Source organism: Corvus cornix, chromosome 3 (assembly GCF_000738735.6).
Source record: "Corvus cornix cornix isolate S_Up_H32 chromosome 3, ASM73873v5, whole genome shotgun sequence".
Taxonomy (NCBI): domain Eukaryota; kingdom Metazoa; phylum Chordata; class Aves; order Passeriformes; family Corvidae; genus Corvus; species Corvus cornix.
Window position 1 is genome coordinate 25,987,741 of NC_047056.1, and position 14,069 is coordinate 26,001,809.

Below are 14,069 nucleotides of genomic sequence, written 5' to 3' on the forward strand. Positions count from 1 at the left end.
CTTTTTTTTCTGGTCCCGAGTTGTAAAAAAATGAAGCTACTTAAGAAGTAGGTAAAACTAAGGTGTGACACATGCATTTGGTATGTTTTTTTTGAAGTGTGTTTTATTTTACATATATAAACGTGTTACATACATAAACACAACACTGAGCTCGCAGGCCTTTGCAGTTACATAGGTTATGATCTCTTTCCTCACTCAGTCACATGATTTCTTCCACATCTGTGATTTTAAGCATGTAGGGACATACTTAAAGGAATCTCATAGAAGGTCTGAAGTATTGGAGGATATCTGTTACTTTGGCAGCATTTCAGTCCTGTACAACAGTTTTACTGGTAAGAAAACTGTTTACTGTTTTGTGTGCTTTTAAATAGTTTTATATTGTGTGTAATTTGTGAATAAGTGATCATAAGCTGTTAGAATCCTTTCACAAGTCTCCTTTACTGATGTTAGTTGCACTATTAAACTATGTGGAACTTGTTCAACTCTTAACTGAGAACATTGGTCGCTGAGAACTCCGGTTTGTGATGGTATGTTGCACTGCCTTGCTTGGCTTTTGTGATACCCTCTGACACACATTAATTAATTAATTAATTTTGTTTGTTTTCCAAGCAAAATCAGATGTTTAGAGAGAAAGGGTTGGGAAAAGTTTTGATTACGTATCTCAGTGATGGATACACATTGTGTGTCCTTCCCACCCATTTACAGTGTTGCAAAAACCTGCTGAGCAAGCTGTTGGGGCCTCTATAATACTGGGGATCCTCAGCACTGCATGGAGATCATTGTAGCAGAGAAGGTAGTGTGAAGTTTGGTTTATCTGTGTGTAGTCCTGTGTATCCTTCATATGTGTTTAGATGAGGGAAATGGCAGAAGTAAGGATTAATTAACCTCTTCCTGGCCTGGTAACAAGTTCTTAAACTAGAACTAGGTTATCATGACTCTGTAGACTTGGTAGGTACTACTGTATCAGAGACTAGTGACTGCTTGGGATCAGTCATGGCAAAATTCTTGCCAGTTCTTTTTGGATGAAATTTGCTGTAATTCAAGGATTTCATAGGGTGATGACTTCTAGCATGGACTGAGTTTCTGAGGTTTGTGGATTAAAGAATGCGTTCTCTGCTGACTTTGTAAAGGGCAAGGTAGCTTTTCAGGTCTATGTGAGACACCTGAGTCTAGTACAGGAGAGGAATTCAGAAGTCCTCTAAAGCTTCAGTGTAGATTATTCACATTTTACCTGTGAGCTTGCTCTCTGGAGATGGTCTCCAAATACTGAAGAACTTCTAGCTTTCTGTGGACTATTTACTTCCCTTAGCTCATATCTCTTGTAATTGAATAAATTTTAACATCAGATCTTTGAACTTAAAATGCCAGGTAAGCACATGAAAGTCTTCTAGGGATGGCTGACAGTTGAGGTTGAGAAGCCTGGGGAGATCTTTTAGAGGCCTTTAAGTGTCTAAAGTTGGCATACAAGAAGGCTAGAGAGGGACTATTGGCCCAGTGTAGTGATAGGACAAGGGTAATGGCTTCAAACTGTAAGAGGGTAGGTTTGGATTAGAGATAAGAAAGAAATTCTTTACTGTGAGGGTGAGGCACTGGAACAGGTTGCCCAGTGAGGCCGTGGATGCCCCATCCCTGGAAGTATTCCAGGCCAGGTTGGATGGGCCTTTGTGCAGTCTGGTCTAGTGGAAGGTGTCCTTGCCCATGGCAAGGGGGGTTGGAAGCAGATGATCTTTAAAGTTTTTTCCAGTCCAAACCATTCTGTGATTCCATAGTAAATATTGAAATGTTGGTTTATGAAGGACTAAGTACAATTTGTTAAGAGATTCCTGTGAGAGGTTTTCTTGTATTTAATTGGGAATTACTGCCTTGGTTCCTTTGGCAGATGGTGTGTATTCCCCTATGGTCACAATTTTGCCATGCCTTACAAGAATACAGAAGTAGCATGGTACATGCAAAGCTAGCGAGACCAGTCCGTTCTTATTTATGAACATGAATTGATTTTCTCCATGCCACAGTAAAACTGGAAAAAGAGTAGGAGTGATATAGTTGTTGTTTTTCCATCACAAATTAGTCTCTGCAGAGGATGACAAAATCAGCAGGGCTGCAAAGGTATGTGATCTACTCTGCCTTCATATGGAGATCATTTAATTTTTATGAAGTAGCTCTTCGAAAAAGACAGCACCCCACCAAAAAACCACTGAAAATGCAAACAGAGATTTGTAAATTCACACTTCATTTGTGTTATGTATTAATTATTTTTTCCTCCAATATAGTTGTTGACTTTTGCATGTGTGCATGCTTTATCACTTGTTTTATGAAGAAGAAACACAGGAAGCGGACAACAAAGCTTGTATGGAACGGTGGCTTTATAAATAAGACTTCTTTTCTCTTTTTTCCAGATTCAATATTGCATAAACATGGGTGCATTTTTGGATAAACCAAAAACTGAAAAACATAATGCTCATGGTGCAGGGAATGGCTTGCGTTACGGCCTCAGCAGTATGCAGGGATGGAGAGTGGAAATGGAAGATGCTCACACAGCTGTTGTAGGTATTCCCCATGGCTTAGAGGACTGGTCCTTTTTTGCAGTCTATGATGGTCACGCGGGATCTCGTGTTGCAAATTACTGCTCCACGCACTTATTAGAACACATCACTAACAATGAAGACTTTAGGGCAACAGAAAAACCTGGATCTGCTCTTGAACCTTCAGTGGAAAATGTCAAGAGTGGAATCAGAACTGGCTTTTTGAAAATTGATGAGTATATGCGCAATTTCTCAGACCTCAGAAATGGCATGGACAGAAGTGGCTCAACAGCAGTGGGAGTTATGATTTCACCTGAGCATGTGTACTTTATCAACTGTGGTGATTCGCGTGCTGTTCTCTATAGGAATGGACAAGTCTGTTTTTCAACGCAGGATCACAAACCTTGCAACCCAAGGGAGAAAGAGCGAATCCAGAATGCAGGAGGCAGTGTAATGATTCAGCGTGTTAATGGTTCATTGGCAGTTTCTCGAGCTCTGGGGGACTATGACTACAAATGTGTGGATGGTAAAGGCCCTACAGAACAACTTGTTTCTCCAGAGCCTGAGGTGTGTGAAATTTTAAGGGCAGAAGAAGACGAGTTTATCATCCTGGCTTGTGATGGAATCTGGGATGTAATGAGCAATGAAGAGCTCTGTGAATTTGTAAAGTCTAGACTTGAAGTATCAGATGACCTGGAAACAGTGTGCAATTGGGTAGTGGACACTTGTTTACATAAGGTATGTAACTGTTTTCTCTAAACAGCTGTTCTAAAATTATCTTCTGGTTAGATGGGTACAGTGTTAACAGTTGTTCCTGGCCTACTGTTCCTTTTCTTCAGCTTCTTTTCCTTAAAGTTCTGTACCCATTTGACAGTATATCCTTGCTGAAGAATATACAGCCTCAACCTATATGCTTGGAACGGTAATAGCAATTGCAAAAATAAACGCTGGTTTTTTTTTCCCCAAGTAATGCTTGCATGTGGTTCCAGCTCTAAACTTTTTACAAAATTGTAAAATTAATCTATTTTGAGCCAGGGACTCTGTGGATTTTTTTGTTCCTTGAAGTTGGGTAGCGTTTGTATCCTTTGTGTAAAACCAGTGTTGGCACCATCTCCTCTTCAAGGTGATGTTTGTCTGTCATCTGAAGTGGTGCCCTCAGCTCATTGTAGCTTAGATGGGGTAACACTACCGTTGCATCTGAGCTTGCTTCCGCTCCTCAAATTTAGTTTGTTTGGAGCAACTACTGATTGGTCTACATATGTTAAATAGGTATTCTAGTTCCAACATTCCCTGAAAAGTGCAACTCCTGCTAGTACAAACAGAGTTCCTTTGTTAGGCCACAGACTAAACATGCCATTTTGAGGAAAATACTAAAATTCACAATTGTAACTCTAAAGGGTAAGTTGTGTGTTTTTTCCAGAAACAGGGTTGTATTCCAGCATATACCATACAGTGTATGATTGGTTTAAATGCCATGGCTTTTCTGACCAAGAGCTCAACCAGCCTTGTTAAAGGATGATCACTCTGAGATACTTCCAGGAAAACTGAGCGCTGACCGCGTGTTTGTTTTCCAAAGTCAGATCCTGGATCCCTGTAACAATACTGGAATGTTGTCTTATGTCTTCAGGCTGTGAATTGTACCACATAATACTAAGTGATGTCATCATATGCTTGGTACAAAAGGGAACGTAGGCTAACTCCTAAGTAGTATTTCTGAAGGAATTCATTCTAATGTCAAATTCTTAATTGCTTTAGGAGAAGAATTTGTTGTGATAGATGATTAGAACTATCCAGTAGCTTGGGTTTACACAGCAACAATATGCAGTGACTAATGGCACTTAATATTCTACACAAAAAGTAAAGTTGATTTCATTTTCAAACCAGTAGTTTAAATTATGGTTCTGCTGTATCCCCTTGTAAGAGACTCAGAATTGTGTTTTTGAATTTGGCTGTGAACTATAATTTTGAAAATGAAACATGAGCAAGAAAATGGTTATCAGAGTATGCTAGTAAAGAACTGCCATTAAAATTGGTATCTAAAAAAGCCATTGGGCGGTATTTCTGGGCACATGATAGTCTGTAAGGTTAGCTTGGCCATACGAAGCATTTATGTTTTATACTTGCTTCAAGGTGCTTTGTGACACAGGTGCATTCTGATAAACAGACTTGTAATGTGTGTAATGGCTTACATGAATGCCCTGCAACTAAAACAAATTAGTTGCTTGAGCTAAGTTATTCTAATAGTATTGGAGAGTGTTCTGCATGTCATTTTGCAACAGGAGTTGTTTTACAATTTGGCTTAAGGTAACATTACACAGCTATCTAATTTCTGACCTGTTTTATTGATACTGTTTTTAAATGGTTGACATGTAGATTAGTCCATCAATTATTTAAACTTCAATACTAAGAGTCTATACAGTCAAAATTAGTGGAATTACTCCAGTGAGCAGTGTAGTTGGGGCACTTAAGGGTTCTTACTGATCTAAATACAGGGGTTTTTCAGGGTTTCTTTTTGTCCCAGGTTTATCTGTAGTACTGTATTTGGAAAAAGTACAGATGTGATTAGAGTAGAAAAATGAAGAATAAGACTAAAGATACTAACTTCTCTTCTTTTTTTGTCACATAGGGGAGTCGTGATAACATGAGTATTGTATTAGTTTGTTTTTCAAATGCTCCTAAGGTCTCAGATGAGGCAGTGAAAAAAGATGCTGAGTTGGATAAGTACTTGGAATCACGGGTTGAAGGTAAGAAATCCATGTAGTTCACTAGACAGTGAACAAATCACAGTTGGATTGTGATAGTGAATGCAGTAGTGTCATAATTACCTTGAGCATGAAAACAAAAGCCATGAAAGAGATTATGCCACATTATGTCGGGTTAAATTCAGGCCTGGTTATAACTCTGAACTGTTGTATGTCAGGAAGAATGTTTTAGGCCATGTGCTTAGTTTATCGTGGTATTCTGCAAACATTTTCTTCATGTGAGCTTTAAATTTTTACTGCTGTCTTCATAGGTTGAAATGCAACTACTGACCTTGCAGAGCGTTATATCAGATCAGTAAATTGTGATCTTGCTAATGTCCTGCTTATGAAATACTAGAAGTGATATCTGTACTATTTCTTCTCTTCTTCTGTGCAAGTTTTTGACAAAAAGTAAAAGCTGTATTGGGTTTTTGTGTCCATGTCCCAGTAAGTAGTTGATGTAGCCACCTGAATTTTAATCTGTATGCATGATGGTTTTTCGGGTACGAGTTCTCTGAGCACGCAGCTGTTGTGTGTGGTGTCTTTTCCTTGTGTTTAAATGGATCTAAATTGAAATGGGTTGTATATTTGTAATTTCTGGTGAGGTTAGAGAGTGCTAGTGGTCACTTCAAATACTAACTCTAGGCCTGTTTCTTGGAATTTGGCTTACATCCCAGGCTTCCTAGATGACACTAGTTAAGATAAATACCTGTTATCTTCTGTGTCAGAGTAGCGTACATGAGCTGTTAATAGGCTCTGGGAGAGAGCCAGGAGCAGTTGCCTTCACTGGCAGCCGTCAGGTGTGCACAGTGGTTACAGGTTAGTATTCCCAGCTTCTTGGTGGCTTCTCTCTGTTAGCAAATAGGTGAAAAATACGTGGAACTGCAGCAGATTTTATTGCTTTTATAAGTGAATGTTAGGATTAATAGAAAAGCTGTCAACTTGTGATCAGAGTGACTGGATTAACTAATCTGTTAAATGATTAATTTTAGCTCTGTTATCACAGGTAACTAAATAATAAACATACCAAAAAAAAAGTTAAGAGTTTGGAGTCTAAACTGATGTGGAGTCATTCCAAATGTAACTTAAAATGATTGTTTAGCTTAAGTACTTCAGAGAAATTAATTGCTCCAAAGCTTGAAGTTCTGTTTCTTCAGCTCTTGATTTTTTTTTTTTTTCCCTGCCTGAGTTCCCTGTCTTCTGCTAATCAGGCAGAGTTCAAGGCCTGTAAATGGCAAGTATTTAGCAAGAAATGACAGTTAGCATATTTGAGGTAATTCTGACAAGACATGGAGAAAGAAAATTAAACAGACCGCAGAAGAACTTGAAATATTTATCTGATTTTTAACAAATCTTTGCATTCATAAATTCTGTGAAATTTTAATTTTGACACAGTCTCCTTAACTAATAGAGAAAAGAAGTTGTGGAACTGCAATATACCTTACACATGTGCCTTGACTATTATTAGTTCAGAAATGGTAAAAGCCGTAGCAAAATGTTTCAAACCACTAAGCAGCATGAGAAAAATTGTTTAGAAATATGTTGGAATTTTTAAAAACAGTATCTGATTTAAAGGTTTAAGTAGGAAGCAGGAATACTTTTGATTTAAAAACAAAAAAACCCCATGGGGGCAAGAGTATCATCTAAAATGTTGGAGTTGGGAAAAGGTTTGGAAGGTGGGAGTTTCTTTTTGGTTAGAAGACAGCTGCCTTAATCAGTTTTGCATTCATCTTTTGACTTAGTGTAGAAAACAGTGCCTAAAAGAGTTGTGCCTGAAAGGTTTAGACTGTCTTTATTTCTAAAAACGTAAAGCCTGATAGATGTGCTGTGACACTGATAGTATGGATTTGTTTAAAATACCTTTCTAGAGGATGACTGTTCCTTTCCAAAAGCAAATAATGGTGTTTGAACACAATTAAGTTAACAAGAACAACATTTTTAAAAAGTTGCTAATGGGTTAACAGCTCACAAGTTATATGCAGTTGGCTGATAGCCAGTAACAATTTTATTTATACCTGTCGTAAAAACATTCTGAAAAAGATAAGCTTGTCTGTGAACTACCAAGCTGCAAAGATATATGTCAAGAATGTAAACTGTGAGTTCTCTTGGATACTCTCCTCTTTCATTAAGTGACTAATATAAATCAGGGCAACATTAGAACTTAGTATGAAGTCCTTTGAGACTTCCTGAAGCAATTTTAGTGTGATCACTGGTGTTTGTTCTTAGTGAATATACGCTGTTCTGTTTCTCTTCTCTTCTGGATCTTAAATTTCAAGCTGACTGTACTAACCCATCAAGCCTTTTAGACAACAGGGTTTTTTTCCACTGCTATACTTGGGCATTTTAAGCTCTGGCTCAGGGAGAAATGCAGTGTTTAAGGCATGATTTTGTTTGATTTAAAAAAAGTAAAATAAAAAAAATTTTAAAAAAAATGAAAAGCAGTTTTTACATTTGCACGTGTAACGTTTTTACTCTATCATTGTACATTCCTAAGTGGAATGCTGAGATTTTGTGTATTTGTATAATGTGTTGAGTTAGTAGTTCCATAAGATCTTTCCAGAGTTCTTAAAAGAGAATTGCTGTCTTAATAGAGAGATTTTATTTTTTTTTTTAACAGATTTGTTAAAAAGCAAACTCAGCAAGTCATAGTTTACAGGGATTTCTAGTGGAAGAATTATATACCAATGCTCTTTAGCTAGTTTGGGTTTTGAGGTTGACAGAATGTGGGTAACTGCATTCCAAAGCTGCCACTTGTAGAGTATACTGAAATACTTAATGAAGTTAAGCTTGTGCTTGAGTCATTTCTGACTCTGAGCACAGCCCTGCTTCTGGTTTGAGTCATTTAATTGGTCCATCTCCGAAGTACAATCATAGAGCCATCAGAATGGTTTGGGTTGGAGGGGACCTTAAAGATCATCTAATTCCAACACCACTGCCATGGGCACCTTCTACAGGTGTTTTGGACAGCAGTGAGGTTATGCTAGGTCACTCTTTTCTTACTGCTCCTTGCAAATACTACTTTCTGCTCTCTGCCTTTCAGAGACCCAAAGTTTGGTCCCACAAAGAGAAAACTAGGCACAGAAGTCAATTCAGTTCTCTGATGTTTCAGTTTATTTGAAAGGGTGTATCAGAATTGCAGTTAATAACAGACAAACCACAGAACCCCATAAAACCCAAAAAACACCCTACAAATCATAAATAGGGGCACATGATCTGTGTAGGCTTAAACAGTCTTACTGGTTAATCCACTGAGTTGGATGATACATTTTACATATGTGGAATATATACTGTATATAAAACTGATTTGTCATAATGGATAGCTGGGCATCAAAGGAGGCGCTGGAACATGGAGAACTTGTAATGCCGTCTGGGTGAGGACTTGCATTATATAAAACTGAAGTAAAATGTTACCTGAATTTTCAAAATGCCTATCGGTGAGTTAAGTGTTAGGCTGTTAGTGAGAAGTGTTTTAGGAGTAAAGTACTAGACCTTGTAGTGGACTTCCATGAATATACATATATAATAATATCAGGAATTATTCTTTAAGTGTCTGAGTTATGTTAGCAATGCAAAGTTAACTGTAGCGGTTAGTCTTAACATCATAGAGATGATGGTGAGAACTTTGTAAGTGCCCATAAATCTTGTTCCTGAAAATATTTGGTTTCTTTCTCTGGTGGCCTTTGTCAAGCACATCCACAGCGTGTATCTGCCAACTGATGTGTAATGGAAACAGGTCATGCTTGCTCACTTGCTTTATTCTCGATTTTCTATTAGGAAGCTTTGTTTTTTTTTTTAAAGAGAGGGAACAGGTTCTAGATGAAATTATTCACTCTAATACCAGGAAAAGAAAAAGATAATGATTAGTTCAGCCAGAATTCTTGTTTTGCCACCTTCTAGAAATGAAGAGAAGATGCTTATGGTTCAGTTCAGCACTCCCTGGGAAGTTATTATACAGTGTAACATAAATATTTCTAGTACCAAGAAACATAGAGCAATCTTTAGCTGTAATTGCTTTCATTCCTTTTTAAGAAGATATAAAACCCTTATGCTTGCAATTAATATTTGGAAATTGCTTGCTTTTGTAGTCTTTCTTCTTATTAATTCTTGCTATTTGTCTACTTTTCCTATGTATAGAACCAGATGCGCTCTTGGTATAAAAAGTGTATATTCATAAGATACATTTCCTGTCAAATATATCAGCAAAATTATATTGTAGCAGTACGATTACTTCTAACTAAGTAGAACTGTACAAAAGGATGCAATGTATAAGAGGAGTTGTAGCTAATTTATGTGTGTGTGGAAGAAGTGATCAAAATCCTAAGATTAAGGCATACTTACTCAGCTGTCATTTCCTTTGCTAACCATGATCCATCCTTGATGGATGGATGGATGATCATACACATCAAGTTTCATGGAACAGTCTTTAATCACTTCTAGTAGTAGAGCACCTATCTTAATCTTTGCAAAGATTGTATATTGCTGGCTTAAAATTGAGACTTAGAAGCATAACAGTGCTTTATTTGTTACAAGGTACTATAATTATTCTACAAGTGATTGCTTCGTGGGGGCATTACTACTGATCTGCCTCATGCAAAGTGAGCGAGTACCTTGCCAAGCACTTTGTTGATATTGGTAGTCCTAAGAGAAGCCTGAATATCACTTGCTTCCTACGTAAGTGATAGACAGCAAGAAAGGTTTAAATACCAGGAAACTTGGGATGAGGGGTTTAAAGTACCGGTGGTATGCTTTTCTACTAACTTAAGAAACTCGTAAATGCAGGCTCCAAGTCACTTATCCAGAATATAATCAATTGTAGGAAAATTAAAGTATTTGTTTATCTATCTTTGGATAGTAGCAAAGGTACAGAATGACTGAAGTTTTTTAGGATGGTACTTGAGAGGATTTATTCTTAATTCTTCTAGTTTGTGGCTCAAAGGTGTTTTTATCTGGAACAGTATCTACAGAAATGGCACTCTGCTCCTTAATTTAGTTGATTTTCAGAAAAAAACTCCTCTCGAGCCTTTTTGTGCCGTGGTAGTGGTTGATGAGTAGAGACTGATGAGTGGAAGCTGGTAGCATTACACCTGTGTGAGTGTATACACAGATACTACATGTGCATCTTAACAGCAACTCTGGTGAAAGAGAGCATGTGAAGATTTACTTGAGTTTAGGCAGTTCTTTTCCAAGGTAGAAGAACTTAGTAGTGCTGGGCTTGACTTGTGTTATATGTCAGCTTTGAAAATGGAATACCGTATTTTTAATTATTATTAAAATAAGTATATTTAATTATTTCTTATCAGTCCTGTATTCTCTTTTGGCCACTTGAGTGCTAATATTATCTATCCATTATATATCCTCCTGCTTGCATGATGGTCAGAGTGTTTATGCACTGGAGATCCAGGCCTTTGAGGATACAAGGTGTTACTCACAAGGAAGCGTGACAGAATCCTGGGGAAGCACTGGCTTTATGGCATGTAATGTGTTGCACTGCAACAGGAAGCTGACTGAAACAGACTCCCAGCTGCTGTCTTTTTCAGAGAGAACAGGCTGCTATCTCTGGGGTATTTCATTCAGTTCACAGTCTGCTTCTGATTTTCTCTTAAAGAGTAAGGCTTGACTCATACTGGAAAGACAGACCATGAATTTAAGCTCTGTTCCACCATGCAAAGGCTGCTAACCTAAAATGTAAAGAATGTTTTCCTGTTTACATGTAACTTTTTCATAATGCTTCTGTTAAAAAGTGATAGTATCTTGTATTTCAGTGTCTTAGCCAATGGGTGGTATTAACTCAGGACTTCTTCTGTTTTTAAATTAGAAATTATGGAAAAATCGGGTGAAGAAGGAATGCCTGATCTTGCTCATGTTATTCGTATTTTAACTGCAGAGAATATCCCTAATTTACCACCAGGAGGTGGTTTAGCTGGCAAGTGAGTACAGTACTGGAATTTCTTGAACTGTTAAATTCACTGAAACTCTTTCATTTTAATGTTTTAAAGTTTTCTTACTGTAATAGCTATAATCAAATCAAGTTTTTGTATTTGAAGCTAGTTTACCTTTTGCAGTATATAAACATTTGTGTCGCTGTCCCCATTCCAGAATGGTAAAGAGGAAATACATTAATTATATTCTGGTACATAACATACTAATTTATTATTTCCATATGGCCATTTCAGAAAATTAAAATATATGTATTCTTGACTTTTTACTGCTTTACACTTATAAAGAGCTGTCAAACAACATGAATATCAAAATGCCAGGAGATCACTTTTCCTCATGTCATGTTTTCCCAACCACTTAATGTCTGTTATAAGTTCGGGACAGTAGTTACTTGCTCAGAAAACATTGTCATAAGAAAATTGTTTTTATTTGTTTAGTCTGAAACTGAATGGTAGATAAACAAGAATATTGTTTATTATCATTATTAACAGGAATAAACCTTCAGAAATTACATTGGTTTTCTGGTGAACCCAATGGTGATATTCTAGCAACCTAACTTAAGGATTTTAATGAAAAGAATTTAGAATTGCATAAACAATTGTTAATCTGGAATTCCCCAGACAGCAGTACTCATTATTGTTCCCTGGCATAAAGCATGTTGTTTCTGAATATTTGTATTTTACAAAATATGAAGTCCTGTCCTCTGAGCACTGGTGTGTGTCTGTACATCTATTTTCATTGCATGTACTTGTTAATGAGCACTGTTTGCCATGATTATATCTTTCTAGCCTTGGAAGTATCTGTACATTCTGGGCCTTCTTTTCCACTTGTGCGCATTCCAGGCATTCAGAGAAGTTTTGGTGTGCCTGTTCTTCTTGGTGACTCCCAACTGCTGTGTTTTGTTGTTTTGCTCATTAGTAACTGCATCATGTACTGCTGCACTATTCTGGACCCTTGACATATAAATTCTATTTAAATTTGTTGTGATTCAGGTTACATTTTTCATGGACTTGGTTCAGAATTTGCATTTTGGTGCCTTTCTCTTCATCTTGACTTTTAAAGTCCCTTGACTTCAGGGGTGTGCCTGCAGTTTCTTTCGAGAGAATATTATACGGTATTAAGTAACTTGTTCTTGGTCTCCAAACTTGGGACAAAGGCAGTGACATAAGTAAGTTTGTTTTACTTGCAGGAAATTAATGGAAGTCTTGGAAAAAGTACTACTGCACAACCCAAACCCACATACTGTGTAACTTAAAACTTTTGTCCTAACAAGAGAATATTCTTTTTCTTGAGGTCATTATCCTGGGATGTTACCAGGTCATGAAGTTACACTTTGTCCTTGTGTTTGAACTCCCAAGACCTGCCTCAAAGGGGCTGTGAAAAGATCTTGTCTGTGGCTGACATCCATGGTTTTAGCATCAGTTAAAGTTGCTCCAAATTTTTAGTATGTCTGAGCTGGAGAAATGCAATACAATGTTACTGTGACTAGAGTGTGTTTGTGAACCTTAGGAGCCCCTGAAGTAGCTCCACTTACATTGGCACTGCATACTTCCTTCCTTCAAGCTTCTCACTTGTGTAGAAGCCCCTGCTGGCCCATTCTTTGAGACAGGAGATGTACAGGTGTCAACTCTGCTGTGGTCAGTTGATGATGCTGCTTTATCCTTTAAAATCTTACTCTCCAAAGACTCTTTTCTGGCTTGACTCCAATCCCCTTGTGATTTCAATTGCTGCCTCAAAATTGGTTGTTTGTTGCTGCAGTAAACAAAAGTCCTGAGCTACCCTGGTACTTGGGCCTTTAGTAGTTCCACTCAAGATCTTGCTCCTGAGTTTTCCCATCAAAGAAAACCACAGAGAAGTACACTGTTGAAAGAAAGAAAGAAAAGTGAAAAAGGAAGACTGGATAATTCCTAAGGACCTGACTTTCATGTCTATTTAAACCCACTGTAGTGGCTACCTCTTGCTTCTGTGGCTGTCTTGCTTGGACTGTTTAGGCATTTTCTGTTACATTGCAAGTGCCTTTGCTTTATGTAGTACAGACATTTAGTCAGAACTGTGCCATTGGTCTATCACTAAGTGTGGAACTAAATGGAGAGAACCCCTTCGTGTATCATCGGCAAAAACATTCAGTTTCTTTTGTCTAGGAAGATACTCCATCAATGCCAGTGGATCCTATACTACTTCAGATACGCAGCCTTTCCAGATTTCTTAAATATGAACAGAAGGAGCCTCATCAAACTTGTAGCATCCTCAGTATTCTGGGGCAGAAAGTTCTGTTGCATCGAGAACCATGACTGTTTATTGGAGACATTTGCAGCTGTCTTCAGCTGATGCCTTTGTGCTCTTTAGAAGACTCAGCAGTTGGTGTCCCTCATTCTGACATAATTTTTAGAGATCTTGGTCACTTCCAGACTTAAGGAGTCTTAGTCCATGTAGGAGTTCTTTTTTGTTGAAGCTGCCAGTAACTTTGATCATATTTATTATAGCTGTCTGAATGTTTCCCAGTTTTAACTTTGATTTGAAGATGTGAGTACATAACCTTTTTTGAATCAGAAGTCTGTTTATATGATGGGTTTTATTTTTTGTGAAGTTCTTTGTGCCTATTTTGCCTGCCTGTGGAAGCGTGGCCTTAAATGGCGCTGCCATAAAAAAAGTCTACCTAGTGGCTTCTGTGTTTTAATTTCTACAGTGTGAATAGACAATAGAAAACACATCTAAGGGGTTGTATACTCTGCACACCACACTACAAAATTTTGTAGGCAAGTTGTAACCTGTGTATATGTAATAAAAATAGGGAAAAATGGAACTGTCTTCAAGTTCCACATCCAGAAATAAGGCAAGAAAACCAGCAAACTTGAAGAATTCTTTATAA

General features: G+C 37.6%; 1 protein-coding gene across 3 annotated transcripts in view; it reads left to right on the forward strand.

Moving 5' to 3' along the window:
* Positions 1–14,069, forward strand: part of PPM1B (protein phosphatase, Mg2+/Mn2+ dependent 1B) — a 60,793-nt gene that overhangs the window by 36,669 nt on the left and 10,055 nt on the right. For all 3 annotated transcript variants that reach the window (XM_039568533.1, XM_039568535.1, XM_039568534.1), the window contains exons 3-5: positions 2,397–3,260; positions 5,149–5,266; positions 11,079–11,190. In XM_039568533.1, the coding sequence (XP_039424467.1) occupies positions 2,415–3,260; positions 5,149–5,266; positions 11,079–11,190 (1,076 nt within the window). In that variant the 5' untranslated portion in view covers positions 2,397–2,414. The remainder of the gene's footprint in view (positions 1–2,396; positions 3,261–5,148; positions 5,267–11,078; positions 11,191–14,069) is intronic.